Source organism: Ornithorhynchus anatinus, chromosome 17 (assembly GCF_004115215.2).
Source record: "Ornithorhynchus anatinus isolate Pmale09 chromosome 17, mOrnAna1.pri.v4, whole genome shotgun sequence".
NCBI classification, from domain to species: domain Eukaryota; kingdom Metazoa; phylum Chordata; class Mammalia; order Monotremata; family Ornithorhynchidae; genus Ornithorhynchus; species Ornithorhynchus anatinus.
In genome coordinates this window covers 41793619-41808829 of record NC_041744.1, presented here as the reverse complement: position 1 = coordinate 41808829, position 15211 = coordinate 41793619, and the positions used below count along the sequence as shown (strand labels likewise).

The window sequence follows — 15211 nt, the reverse complement described above, 5'->3', positions numbered from 1 at the left end:
TAGACTCAGCAAAGGCCGGACAGACCCTGTCCCCTTTCCCCCCTACCCACCCCGTTCACGCAATCACAGTCAAATGAGATTTAAATCACTTGTCCCTCCCCTTTTCAGGATAAGAATGGAAAAATACACTGATGGAAAGCAGTGTGCCTCTTTCAAGGGAAAGGATGCAATTTATTCTTATGGATGTCAACATCTTCTGCACTGGATCTGTAAGAGAAATGCGACTGTGTTGGAGCCCTGAGAATCTGCAGGAATGTTGGCAGCAACTTCTGGAGAGGTTTATCTCTCAGTGCTGGGGAGGGTGGAGGCCTTCATCCTACCTTTCCATTCTCTTCTTCCTCTTCTCTGTAAATTATTTTGTATTTGTCTTCCCCACTAGATCTAAAATCTTAAGGGAAGAAGTTCTTTCTTCTAAGCTTATGTTGCCCTCCCACCCACTTAGTTAATTTTTCTGTGCACAACAGTTTTTCTAGATTTGTAAGCTCCCTGAGGGCAGGGAACCTGTCTACTTACTCTATTGTATGCTTCCAAGATCTTAGTACAGTGCTTTGCCCACAGTAAACTGTAAACTCCTAGATGACAGGAAGCATGTCTATTAACTCCACTGTACTCTCCCAAACACAATTCATTCAATCATATTTATTGAGCTCTTACTGTGTGCAGAGCACTAGACACTCAATAAATATCACTGATTGATAGATGTGCTATAAATATTATTGACTGATTGTCCTCAACTGATATGTTTGGCATATGTTCAGAATTTAGGGCAGTGAATAGAATGAGGTACAAGACAGCACAGATAATAGATCTATGTGGTGGTGACTGTGAAGTGGAAAACAAGTAAATCTTATTTTTAAATGCAACTTACTATGATGTCTCATGAACCTGGGGGAAAGGGGATTAGGTGCACTAGAGGCTGGTATTTGGATTGAAGGGATTGGGATTTGGGGGACACTGGGAGAAATGTTGGTGGAGCAAATGGAGCCATATTGTTGAGGTTGTCAGGGTTGGGGGATCCTGTTGAGGGGGAAATGAGGGGACCCCTGAGAAGGTCCCTGGGTTAAAAAGCCAGTGGATGGTGGCAGTTGAATTCTGGGAGGGGACAGGGACAGAGAGGGTGAATCTCCATTAACTGATCAATCTCTACCCTCACCAATTCTGAAATTCTTCTATAATAATAATTATGGTATTTGTTAAGTGCTTACTATGTGCCAAGCACTGTTCTAAGTGCTGGGGTAGATACAAGGTAAGCAGGTTGTCCCACGTGGGGCTCACAGTCTTAATCCCCATTTTAAATATGAGATAACTGAGGCACAGAGAAGCTAAGTGACTTGCCCAAAGTCCACAGCTGACAAGTGGCAGAGCTGACATTAGAACACATGACCTCTGACTCCCATCCTGTGCTCTTTCCACTAAGCCATGCTGCTTCCCATGTCTGAACATAACCTCCTCAACTGCTCCCTTTTCCATGCATCCAATTCCCACACATTTGTCCTTCCCCCCACCACCTCAGAAACCTCCATTTTTTTTTTTTACACACTCAGTTATTCTACAGCCATCCCACCCAATTTGGTTTCCGTACCCAAACTACCTACCTTCTCCTGACACAAATCCACACACTTACCACCACCCTCTACACCAAACTGAACTCCCTTGCTCCCCTTCCCTCCACCAGTCTTGTACCACTGACCCTCAGCCCTGGATCCCCTCCACAGTATGCTTCCTCTACTTCTGTACCCAGGCTGCCGAGTGCTGTTGGAGGAAATATAGAGATCTCTTTGACCTCATCGACCTTAAATTCATTCTTATCTGCTTCAATCTGGCCCTCTCTGCTGCTAAATGACAATACTTCTCCTTTCTAATTCACTCCTATACCCACTGTCCCCACCAGTTCCAGACATTCAACTCCCTTCTCACACCTCCTGTTCCCCCGACCCCATTTCTTTCTCCTAAAAATCTGGCTACCTACTTCATCAACAAAATTGAGACCATCAGGTGTGATCGCCCTAAAATCTTCCCTTCATCGCCCCCCTTCAATTATGTTCCCTGCAGTAACTCCAAATGACTTCTCTCACCTCCCCTCTTAATCTGCCCTCTCCACTTGTGCTTCTGAAGCAGCGTGGCTCAGTGGAAAGAACATGGACTTAGGAGTCAGAAGTCATGGATTCTAATCCTGGCTCTGCCACTTCATTCATTCATTCAATAGTATTTATTGAGCACTTACTATGTGCAGAGCACTGTACTAAGCACTTGGAATGTACAAATCGGTAACAGAGAGAGACATTGACGGGCATACAGTCTAGTCACCTGGGTACTTTGGGCAAGTTACTTAACTTCTCTGTGCCTCAGTTACCTCATCTGTAAAATGGGGATTAAGACTGTGAACCTCATTTGGGACAGCCTGATTACCCTGTATCTACCTTAGTGCTTAGAACAGTGCTCGGCACATAGTAAGTGCTTAACAAATACCAACATCATCATTATTATTATTATTATTATGACACAATCCTTTCACAATTTTTTAAAACACTCACTCCCTCACTTCCCTTCTTGACTATCATTTTTAACTATTCATTTTCTAACAACTTTTCCTCACTGCTTTCAAACATGCTTATGTAACCCTTGACCCCATGGATTCCTTCTAATTATTGCTCCATCTCCCTCCTACCATTTCTCTTCTATCCAAAGTTTCCTCCTAGATTCTCTCCACAATTTATGTACATATCTTGAAATTATATATTATAAATTACTTATTCATATTAAAGTCTGCCTCCCCTTCTACACTGCAAACTCATAACGAGCAGAGAATGTGTCTCCTAATTCTGATGTCTTGTACTCTCCCAAGTGCTTAGTATATAATAAGCACTCAATAAATGTGATTAATTGATTATTTCAATCTCTTTTCTCCCATGTTAGATTGTAAGCTTCTTGAGAGCAAGGATTCTGTCTACCGATTGTATAATGATTGCAATAATAATGATAATATTTGTTAAGCACTTACGAAGCAGTAAACTAAGGCCTGGATTAGTTGCCAGGTGATCAGTTCCCACATGGGACTCACAGACTAAGCAGGAGGAAGAACCAGTATTGAATCCCTGTTTTGTAGAAGAGGGAGCTGAGTCACAGAGAAGTTAGTGATTTACCCAAAGTCACACAGCATATAAGTGATGGAATAGGGATTAGAACCCAGGTCCTCTGACTCGCAGGTCTGTGCTCTTTCCACTAGGCTACATTGCTTCACTAGTACTTTCGCTGCTTGGGAGAATGTTTGTTCTCTCTTAAATGCTTAGTACAGCACTCTGAACTCAGTCACCACTCAATAAATACTACCAATTGATCAATCTATCAATGGTATTTATTGATCATCTACTTTGTGCAGAACACTGTACTAAATTCTAGGGAGAGAGTACAATACAAGTTGGTAGACATATTTCCTGCCCACTAAAAATAGTTTGTTTTCTGAACTCTCTCACAGTGGCTTCCCTTCCTGTCTGCTTGGTTTCGTCTCTTCCTTGACTCTTCTCTCTGATTGACTCTTCCCTGTTAATCCGGGAATGGTCAAAAGTAAATGATTGCCATATTGTGGTGATTGGCTTTTCTGTTAATGGAATGGGGCATTCTGAGTTTACCAGTGATCTCTTTCTTGCCAAATCCAATGGTCTCTACTCCATCCTAATCCTCCTGCCTTTGATACTGTCGACCACTCTCTTCTCCTATTACCCACTATCACTGACACTGTCCTCTCCTGGCTCTCCTACTATTTCTCCGGCCATTCATTCTCAGTGAATGAGAATCTTTTGCAGGATCCTCCTCAGCCTTCCACCCCCTAACTGTGGGGATCACTCAAGAATCAGTTCTGGGCCCCCTTCTTTTCTCCATCTACACCCACTCCTTTGGAAAACTCATTCACTCACACAACTTCAATTAACACCTCTATGCTGATGACACCCAAATCTATATCTCCAACCCTAATCTCTCTCCTTCTCTGCAGACTCACATTTCCTTCTGCCTTCAAGACATCGCCATTTGTATGTCTTCCCATCATCTCAAACTTAATATGGATAAAACTGAACTTCTTATCTTCCCACCCAAACCTTGCCCTCAGTCCCACTTTCCCTTCACTGTTGATGGCACCACCATCTTTCCTGCCTCACAAGCCCGTAACCTCGGCATTATCTTTGACTCCCCTCTCTCGTTCAACCCCACATATTCGAGCCATCACTAATTCTTGTTGGTTCTATCTTCCCAAAATCACCAAAATCCATCCCTTCCTCTCCATCCAAACTGCAACCACAGTAATGCATCCATTTATCCTACAATAATAATAATAATAATAATTATGGTATTTGTTAAGCACTTACTATGTGCAGAGCACTGTTCTAAGTGCTGGGGTAGATACAGGGTAATCAGATTGTCCCACGTGGGGCTCACATTTTTTTAAATCCCCATATTTACAGATGAGGTAACTGCGGCACAAAAAAGTTAAGTGACTTGCCCAAGGTCCCACTGCAGACAAGTGGCGGAGCCGGGACTAGAACCCACGACCTCTGACTCCCAAGCCCATGCTCTTTTCACTAAGCCATGCTGCTTCTCTAACCCTATCCTATCCCACCTTGGTTATTGTATCTGCCTCCTTGCTGACCTCCCTGGCTCCTGTCTCTTCCTTCCTTCTCTTATCAGACAGATAATTGCTGTCCCCCTCTTCAAAGCCATAATGAAGGCCCATCTCCTCCAAGAAGCCTTCCCTGAGTAAGCCCTCCTCTGCTCTTCTCCCACTCCCTTCTGCATTACCCTTATGTGCTCCCTTCATTTATCCTCCCGCCCATTCCCACAGCACATCTGTATAAATCTGTATATATCTGTAATTTATTTATTTATTTATGTATGTTAATGTCTGTCTCTCCCTCTAGTCTGTGAGTTCGTTGTAAGCAGGGAATGTGTCTATTTATTGTTATATTGTACTGTCCCAAGTGCTTAGTACAGTGCTTTATATACAGTAAGCGCTCAATAAATACAACTGAATGAATGAATGAATGAACAGTATGTGCTCAATAAATATGATTGAATGAATGAATTAAATAATAGATGCTAATAAGTCTATCTTGGAAGAAACAACTTGGTAAGCAAACCCCTTCCTCTCTTCACTGCCTATCCAACTGGCAAAAAATTTACTAAACTAAACCTGACTCCTACTTGCCCAAGGCTACACAGTCACAAGTGGTGTAGTCAGAACTTGACTCCTGGACTCTTGCCTGGGTCCCAATCCTGTGCTCTTTCCCTTTCTCCAAAGAACATAGGTTTCCCCTGACCAGGACTTGAGAATATGAATTCTCATAAGAACATTGTTTCTGAAGTTGATTGTACATGAAGTTGAGAAGCAGCATGACCAAACATGGCCAGGGAGTCAGAGGGCTTGGGTTCTAGTCTTGGCTCCCACCACTCAACTGCCGTGTGACCTAGGGCAAGTCACTTAATTTATCTATGTTTCAGTTCCCTCATATGCAAAATGGGGATTTAGTACCTGTTCTCCCTCCTACTAACATTATGAGCCCCATGTAGAACCTGATTATCTTGTATCTACCCCAGCACTTAGTTTAGTGCTTGGAACATAGTCAGCACTTAACGAATATCACAAAATCATCATTATTATTAATAATTACAAGCATCACTTCAAGTTGGTCTTGTATGGTTCAAGTCTAAAATTTTTATGTGCTAGAACTGATGCTAGATCTGATCATAGTCAACTGGAAGGGAACCGGGTTTTTTTTAATGGTATTTGTTAAGCTCTGACTATGCGCAAGGCACTATACTAAGCACTTGGGTCAAGACTGACTAATGAGATTGGACACAGTCCATGTACCATATGGGGCTCATAGTCGTAATCCTCATTTTTCTGATGTGGTAACTGAGGCACAGAGAAGTTAAGTGGCTTGAATGGGGTCACATAGCAGACAAGGTGTGGAGCTGGGATTGGAACCCAGGTCCTCTGACTCCCAAGGCTGTGCTCTTTTCACAAGGCAATGCTGCTCCTCAGTTCATTCAACATCACTGGCAAAGCAAGCAGGTTCTGGGACCAGTTTTATTCATTCAATTGTACTTATAGAGTGCTTATAGAGTATTTATAGAATATAGCATTTATAGAATAGCAGAATATAGAATGATATAATATAGTATTTACAGAATACATTATTTACAGAGAAGCAGCATGGTTTAGTGGAAAGAGCATGGGCTTGGGAGTAAGAGGATGTGGGTTCTAGTCCCTGCTCTGCCATTTGTCTTCTGTGTGACCTGGGGCAAGGCATTTAGCTTCTCTATGCCTCAGTTACCTCATCTGTAAAATGGGGATCAAGATTTTGAGCCCCATGGGACAATCTGATTACCTTGTATCTATTCCAGCATTTAGAACAATCCTTGGCACATAGTAATCACTTAACAAATACCATGATAATTATTGTTATTGTTACATTCCTGTTCTACTAAAGAGAAGTAGTAGTAATATCATTTATTAAGTGCTTACTATATACAGGGCACTATACTAATCACTGGGAAAGTGTTCAAAAGTGAGACTCAGCACAGTCCCTGGCCCTCAAAGGGCTCACCGTCTAAGGTAGAAGAAACCCAATATTATTGGCCCTTAGCCAATTTCCCGGTTTCTCCAGTCTGATTCGCAACAGGTTTCCCTTTGCCTGACAGCTGGTGGATGATGACTTTTCAATGACAGGATACCAAACTTGCCAAAGCACGGAGTTCTGAGAATCAGTCAATCGATTATAATTATTGAATGCTTACTGTGTGCAAAGCACTATATACAAGGTGCAGGAAAGGACAGTATAACAGAGTTTGTAGTTAAGTTCCATCCCCATAGTTAGATAGCCCCCATCTCCCAGTCTAGAATGGGAGAAAAACATTGATAGAAATAAATAAATTACAGGTGTTTACATAAATGCTGTGGGGCTGAGATTGGGGTGAATAACACGTGTAAATTCAAGTGCAAGGGCAATGCAGAAGGGAGTGGAAAAAGAGGACATGAAGGTTTAATCAGGGAAGACCTCCTGGAAGAGTTGTTTCCAATTTTCTCAAGCCATCACGACCAATTAGTCTCCATACCCAAATTGCCTTCCCTTGACAACCAAATTGATGCACTCAACACTGCCTTCTCTGCGAATTCAAATCACTTGCTCCCCATCCTGTCATTGATCTACCACTAACCCACATCCCTGGATCACCTCCACAGCCTGCTTCCTTTGCTCCTGTGCATGAGTCATAGAGCACTGCTGCCAGAAATTCAGAGGTCAGGCTGACTTCATCCACTTCAAGGTCATTCTTGCCTGTTTTAATTTTTTTTTAACTCTGCCCTCTTCTCTGACTGACCCACATTATTTTCCCATCTTGATTGACTTACCTGCCCATTGCCCTCACCAGTTGTTTCAGATGTTTAACACCCTCTTCAAGCCCCCTATGCCCCCATCTTCCTCATCTCTTGCTCCTAATGAAATTGTAAACTTGCTGTGGGCAGGGAATGTGTCTGTTATATTGTTATATTGTACTCTCCCAACCATAAGCGCACATGGTAAGCACTCAGTAATATGAAAAACTGACTGACTGACCACCTACTTTACTCAAAAAATTGAAACTATCAGCTCTGAGCTCTCTTGTCTCTTCTCAGTCCCTCCTTCCTCCTGCCCCTTCTTTGATTCTCCCATATTTCCCAGCAGTATCTCAAGAGATCTCATGCCTTTTCTCAAATTCCACCCCCTTTACCTGAGCATCCGACACCATCCCATTGCACTTTATCAAAATACTTGCCCTTCCCTTCTTCCCTCTGAAACTGCCATCTCCAACTGTTCACTCTCCAATGGCTTCTTCCCCAATGCTTTAAACATGCCCATGTCTCCCCTATCCTAAAATAAAAACTCCCTTGATCCCACAGATCCATCTAGGAATTGCTCCATTCCCCCCTCGACAACCCCCCCCCCCCGCCCCGCCTCCTACCCCACCATTTCTCATCAAACTCCTTGAGCAAGTAGTTTACACCCACAGTCTCAAATTCCTCTCCTCTAATCCTCTCCTTAATCCCCTCCAATCTTGCTTCTGTCCCCTTCATTCCACAGAAATTACCCTCTCAAAAGTCACAAATGATCTCCTCCTTGCCAAATCCAATGTCCTCTACACCATCCTAATCCTCTTTGATCTGTCAGCTGCCTTCGACACCTTCGACCAACCCCTTCTCTAGAAGCATTACCCAACCTTGGCTTCCCTGACATTGTCCTCTACTGGTTTTCCCCCTGCTACTCAGGCTGCTTATTCTCTGTTTCTTTTGCTAGCTCTTCTCCTTCCTACCCCGATAGTAGGGATCCCTCATAGCTCAACTGTAGGTCCCCTTCTATTCTTCCTCTGGATCCATTTCTTAGGAGAACTTGTCTCCCTCCCTCCAGGCTCACATCACCTCCTGCCTTCAGGACATCTCCACCTGGATGTCCTCCTGCCACCTAAAACTTAACATGTCCAAGACTTAGCTCTTTATCTTTACTTCCAAACTCTGTCCTTTCCCTGACTTTCCTGTCACTGTGGATGGCACTACCATCCTTCCTGTCTAACAAGCCCACAACCTTGTTATCGTCCTTGACTCCGATCTCTCATTCACCCCCCAAATCCAATCCATCACCAAAACCTGCCAGTGTCACCTTCACAACATTGCCAAGATCCACCCTTTCCTCTCCAACCAAACCGCGGCCTCATTAGTACAATCACTCATCATATCCCGACTGGATTACTACATCAGCCTCCTTTCTGATCTTCCAACCTCCTCTCTCTCCTCATTTCAGTCTATACTTGACTCTGCTGCCCAGATTATCTTTCTAGAGAAATGCTCTGGGCATGTCACCCACCCTCCTCAAAAATCTCCAGTGCCTGCCTATCAACGTCTGTATCAACCAAAATTCCTCACTATTGGCTTCAAAGGTCTCCATCACTTTGCCCCTTTCTGTCTCACCTCCCTTCTCTCCTTATTCATCTCAGCCTGCACACTCTGCTCCTTTGGTGCTAATCTTCTCACTGTGTCTTGTTCTCACCTGTCCCAAAGTTGACCATTGGCCCACATCCTATCTCTGGCCTGGAATGCCCACCCTCCTCAAATCTGCCAAACTAGCGCACTTCTCCTCTTTAAAGCTGTGTTGAAGGCTCACCTCCTCTAGGAGGCCTTCCCAGACTAAGCTCCTCTTTTCCTCTGCCCCTCCACCCCGACTTCCTCCCTTTGCTCTACACCTCTCCTTGCCCCACAGCACTTTCATTTATAGGTATATATTTATAATTCTATTTATTTATAATGTGTATATATCTATAATTCTGTTTATATTGATGCTATTGATGCCTTGTTTACTTGTTTTGATGTCCGTCTCATTCATTCATTCAATAGTATTTATTGAGTGCTTACTATGTGCAGAGCACTGTACTAAGCGCTTGGAATGTACAATTCAGCAACAGATAGAGACAATCCCTGCCCATTGATGGGCTTACAGTCTAATCAGGGGAGACAGTCAGACAAAAACAATAGCAATAAATAGAATCAAGGGGATGTACATCTCATTAACAAAATAAATAGGGTAATGAAAATATATACAAATGAACAGATGAGCACAGTGCTGAGGGGAGGGGAAGGGAGAGGGGGAGGAGCAGAGGGAAAGGGGGGGAAAGGGGGTTTAGCTGAGGGGAGGTGAAGGCGGGGGCAGAGAAGAAGCAGAGGGAGCAGAGGGAAAAGGGAAAGTTCAGTCTGGGAAGGCCTCTTGGAGGAGGTGAGCTCTCAGTAGGGTTTTGAAGAGGGGAAGAGAGTTAGTTTGGTGGAGGTGAGGAGGGAGGACATTCCAGGACAGCAGGAGGACGTGGGCCAGGGATCGACAGCGAGATAGGCAAGAACGGGGGACAGTGAGGAGGTGGGCGGCAGAGGAGCGGAGCGTATGGGGTGGGCAGTAGAAAGAGAGAAGGGCAGAGAGGTAGGAGGGGGCAAGGTGATGGAGAGCCCTGAAGCCTAGAGTGAGAAGTTTTTGTTTTGTGTGAAGGTTGATAGACAACCCCTGGAAGTTTTTAAGAAGGGGAGTGAAATGCCCAGAGCGTTTCTGCAGGAAGATGATCCGGGCAGTGGAATGAAGAATAAACTGGAGTGGGGAGAGACAAGAGGAAGGGAGATCAGAGAGAAGGTTTACACAATAATCCAGCCGGGATATTATGAGAGCCTGTAACAGTAAGATAACCATTTGGTTGGAGAGGAAAGGGCTGATCTTGGTGATATTATAAAGATGAGACCGGCAGGTTTTGGTGACAGATTGGATGTGTGGGGTGAATGAGAGAGCTGAGTCAAGGATGACACTGAGGTTGCAGGCTTGAGAGACGGGAAGGATGGTCGTACCATTCACAGTGATAGGGAAGTCAGAAAGAGGACAGGGCTTGGGAGGGAAGATAAGGAGCTCAGTTTTGGACATGTTGAGTTTTAGGTGGCGGGCAGACATCCAGGTAGAGACGTCCTGGAGGCAGGAGTAGATACGAGGCTGAAGGGAGGGGGAGAGGATGGGGCAGTGATAGGGAAGTCAGGGAGAGGACCGGGCTTGGGAGGGAAGATGAGGAGGTCAGTTTTGTTCATGTTGAGTTTTAGATGGTGGGCAGACATCCAGAAAGAGACGTCTTGGAGGCAGGAAGAGATAACGAGCCTGAAGGGAGGGGGAGAGGACAGGGCCAGAGATGTAGATCTGTGTGTCATCTGCATAGAGATGATCGTTGAAGCCGTGAGAGTGAATGTAAATGGAGAACAGAAGAGGGCCAAGAACTGACCCTTGAGGAACTCCAACAGTTAAAGGATGGGAGGGGGAGGAGGTGCCTGCCAAGGAGACCGAGAGATTTGTGTGTCATCTGCATAGAGATGATCGTTGAAGCTGTGAGAGTGAATGAGTTCACCAAGGGAGTGAGTGTAGATGGAGAAAAGAAGAGGGCCAAGAACTGACCCTTGAGGAACTCCTACAGTTAGAGGATGGGAAGGGGAGGAGAAGCCTGCAAAGGAGACTGAGACTGAGCAGTCAGAAAGATAAGAGGAGAACCAGGAGAGGACAGAGTCCGTGAAGCCAAGGTGAGATAAGGTGTGGAGGAGAAGGGGATGGTCAACAGTGTCAAAGGCAGCTGAGAGGTCAAGGAGGATTAGGATAGAGTAGGAGCCATTGGATTTGGCAAGAAGGAGGTCATGGGTGACCTTTGAGAGAGCAGTCTCGTTAGAGTGGAGGGGACGGAAGCCAGATTGGAGGGGGTCCAGGAGGGAATTGGAGTTAAGGAATTCTAAGCAGCGAGTGTAGATGACTCATTCTAGGATCTTGGAAAGGAAGGGTAGTAGGGAGAGCGATAACTGGAAGGGGAAGTGGGGTCGAGAGAGGGTTTTTTTAGGATGGGGGAGACATGGGCATGTTTGCAGGCAGAGGGGAAGAAGCCATTGGAGCGCGGGGAGGAGAGGGTTTGGATGGGAATGGGATGGCGGGGCCCTGGACAGGGAGCGGGGGAGGAGGGGTGGCGGTGGGACAGGAGGACTAGGATGGGGCGTGGTTGGGGAAGAGGGAAGGGGGGAGGGTGGGAGGAGAGGGTTTGGTGGAGAGGAGCATGGTGGGGGAGAAGAGGGGTGGCACTGGTAAAGTGGGGTTCTAGGGCAGGGGAGGGGAGGAGGGGAGGAGGCAGAGGAGAGATCGGGAAAGAGCGAGAGAGGGGAAGAGGAAGGAGAGGATTGGGAGGGGCAGATGGGAGGAGGGGGGGTGGAAGGACATGGTGAAGCAAGAGAGGTAGGTGGCAGCACTGACAACAATTAACAATAACATGTGAAAGCGGTCATAGAGTAACATGATACAATAAAATATTATTAGTAAGCGGGTGATGACCAGGGTCGGGTGTTGACTTGATTAAGGGTTGACCTGATCAAAATCAAAGTCAAAAGGCTAGCGGCAAGGAGAATCCTGGGGCTCATGGTCCAAATGTCTCTGAGGCAGTGGCGGAAGCCCTGAGGATGTCTGATGTGGGTTGCGGGCACAGGTGGCTGCTAAGGTAAGGTAACACAGTGAGAACAAAGACACTGTTGCCTGGGGATGGGGGAGGGGAAGGCGGGGGGAAATCAATCACCTCAGAGGGGAGGAGGGAGGGAGGGCTTCCCAAAGGATGGCCGCTTCCTCGCAGAGTTGGGGGAGGGCGGTTGGGGAGGTAATGCCCAACGGCCCGGGGGGTGGGGCGGCAGGGGAGCTCAATGTCCCAAGGCCCGGGGGTGGGAGGAGCAGGGGAGCACAGTATCCCACGACCCTGGTAGGGGGAGCGGGTGCTGGGGAGAATAGAGTCCCTCAGCTCGGGTTTGCTACCAGGACGGGCTACGAGGGTCAGGGAAAGTTGTAGGGAAATCTGGGAGCTATTCGTGGGTCTGGTGACTGTGGGATCTGCGGTGGCGTGGGGGGCGAGGGCGTGGGAGGGGATCCTCAGTGTCGGAGTCCCTGAGCGGGGGTGCAGAAGTCCAGGTTGGAGAGCTGATTGTAAGCCCGGGAGCAGGTCACTGAGGACTGATAGCATGGCTCCAAGGAAGCAGAGGTCCCGAGTCGACGTGGCGGCGATGACTGGAGGAGAAAGGTTCAGCTGTGAATTGGGACCAGCGGTCCAAGGCTCGGCTCCAAAGGAGAGGCGGTCTTGGCGCAGATGAGTCGGCGATCGGCAGCCAAAGAGCTAGCTGGGAATAAGGGACAGGCGGTCCAAGGCGCAGCTCCAAGGGGAGCGGAGATCCCAAGTCCATGTGACGGCGGAGTCTCCCCGCTTCTAGGCTGTGAGCTCCTTGTGCGCAAGGGTTATCTCTATTAGTTGCTGAACTGTACTTCCCAAGCACTTAGTACAGTGCTCTGAACACAGTAAGTGTTCAATAAATATGATTGAATGAAGTTGGGAAGGGCTGATTCAGTACCTTAAAGCCCAAGGTAAGGAGTTTCTGGAGGTGGATGGATAGGTATTGGAGGTCTTCAAGGAGTGGGGAGATGAGGAATGAATTTTTTTTTAGAAAAGTGATCCTGCAGCAGGGTGAAGTATGGATTGGAGAGGGAAGAGAAGGAGGCGTGGGGGAGGGACGGTTCGGGGGGGGTGGGGGGGTCAGCGAGGAGGCTGATGCAATAGTCACAATGGAATAAAAGAGGAATTTGGAGGGAGAGGATAAGATGGATTCTTAGAGATGTTGTGAAGGTAGAACCAAACAGGATTTGGTGACAGACTGAATATGTGGTTGAACAAGAGAGTTGCATTGAGGATAATGTCAACATTGCAGGTACATGTGACAAGATGGGTGGTGATGCTGTCTATGATAATGGGAAAGTTAAGGGGAGGACAGGGTTGGCATCAAAAAATGAGGAGGTCTGTATTTTCATTTTCCATTTTAAAATAGCATATGTTAGAAAAATGAAAATCACCTATATTGAGTATTTTAAATTCAATACTCCAATTTGTAATTTGTGCCCCATCATGGCATCATAATTAAGTGGTTGTTTAGCAGGAGGAAACTGATACTACAGACACTGAGTGGTTTTTCTTTGGTTTCTGGTTTAGGCTCCATCCGGATATTCACTTTAGGCCTGAAATAACACCAGGACTTTCCCCAACAATCTCCCTCAATGAAAGATGGAAAGATTCTGGGGTCAAACTGGCACAGAACCAGAAAACTTCTGGAGTGGTAACATCTTGGGGGATGACTCATCCAGCTTCAACAGCTAGGTATAGAAGGTTTCCCATGAGGAATAGTGACTAACAGAACCCTCAGCTTCTGCACCAGATCCCAGTGTAAAACTCACGAAGCTCCTTGAAATGAGCAACTGTGTCAAACTCTTGTCTTTTACTTCTATTTTCTATTCCCAGGCTCTTAGTTTCATGCTCTGAATGCAGTTGGTGCTCAATAAACACTATTGATGAGGATAATGATGATGATGATACCCATTGCTGTGACCACTACCATGTTGGCCTGCTACCATGTTGGCCTGCCCCAGTTCCTCTCCTTATTTACCATGACAGCTAAATAGGATAATCTGCAGGGATCCTGCGCCACATTTGCCAGCTCTCTGATTTAGGGCAAGTCACTTAACTTCTCTCAGCCTCAATTTTCTCAAGTCTATGATGGGAATTTAATACTTCCTCTCCCTTCCCAATAGACAGGAACCCCATCTGGGACAGGATCTGCATCAGATCTGCTTATGTTGTATCTTCCTTAGTGCTCTAGTACAGTACTTGACACATAATAAGCACTTAGCAAATATGACAAAAAAGGGATTATTCTGGGGAAATCTAATTTTCTATGCTGTTCTTAGCCGCTGCAGGCTGCTCTCCTGCCCTGTTGCTGCTTGTTGTTGTCTGGGTGGGACTCTGTTAGAAGGCGTTTTCTTTGTGGTGAGGCATTTTTTTCTGCTCAAACAGTGCCCATGGTAAAGGAAGTGATAATCTAATTTGGGGTCATTCCAGCATAAGGCCTTTGTGCTCTCTTCCTTCAGCACAGACCTTAGACTTAGAATAGATATGTTGCTCCCCAAACTTGATCGGTGCCTTTTCTAATCAGGCAATTAAGCTTGGCATTTGTAATTTTAAATCTCAGTGTCTTTAAATCCAATTCTGTGATTCTCCTTTTGAATCCTTCTGTCAGCATTCTTTCTAACTGTAATATTGATTGACTGTAGACTCTAAACCTGTTCTGTTCTGTTCTGTTATACTCTCCCAAGTGCTAGTATAGTGCTCTGAACATAGTAAGCACTCAATAAATATAATTGATTGATTGAACATTGATTTTGGTCACTATTGTCATGGGAACCTATAGGTCACTATTGACCTAATCTTTTGGCCACATTGTTGTTGAGAAGCAGTATGACCTAATTGGAAGAGCACAGGACTGGGTGTCAGAGGACCTTTGTTCTAATCTTGTCTCCAACAATTTCCTGCTGTGTGATCTTGGGCAAGTCACTGAACTTCTCAATGTCTCAGTTGTCACATCTGTAAAATTGTAATTGAACACCTGTTCCCCTTCCTACTTGAACTACGAGCTCCATACGTCACATTTGATTGACTTGATTCTTCCCCAGTGTTTAGGACAATGCTTGACACATTGTTTAGTCTTATGCTTTGAGTCATTTCTGACCCATAGACGCTCCATGGATACATCTCTCCCGGAACGCTTCACCTCCATCTG

General features: G+C 45.7%; 1 protein-coding gene across 3 annotated transcripts in view; it reads left to right on the top strand.

Moving 5' to 3' along the window:
* Positions 1–14924, top strand: part of LOC114817769 (killer cell lectin-like receptor subfamily F member 1) — a 49684-nt gene extending 34760 nt beyond the window's left edge. For 2 of the 3 annotated variants that reach the window (XM_029081864.2, XM_039914571.1), the window contains exon 7: positions 13591–14924. In XM_029081864.2, the coding sequence (XP_028937697.1) occupies positions 13591–13789 (199 nt within the window). In that variant the 3' untranslated portion in view covers positions 13790–14924. Of the gene's footprint in view, positions 1–108; positions 1146–13590 lie in introns of those variants that run through there. The other variant, XM_039914572.1, reaches the window with a different exon arrangement.
* Positions 14925–15211: the final 287 nt, after the last annotated feature.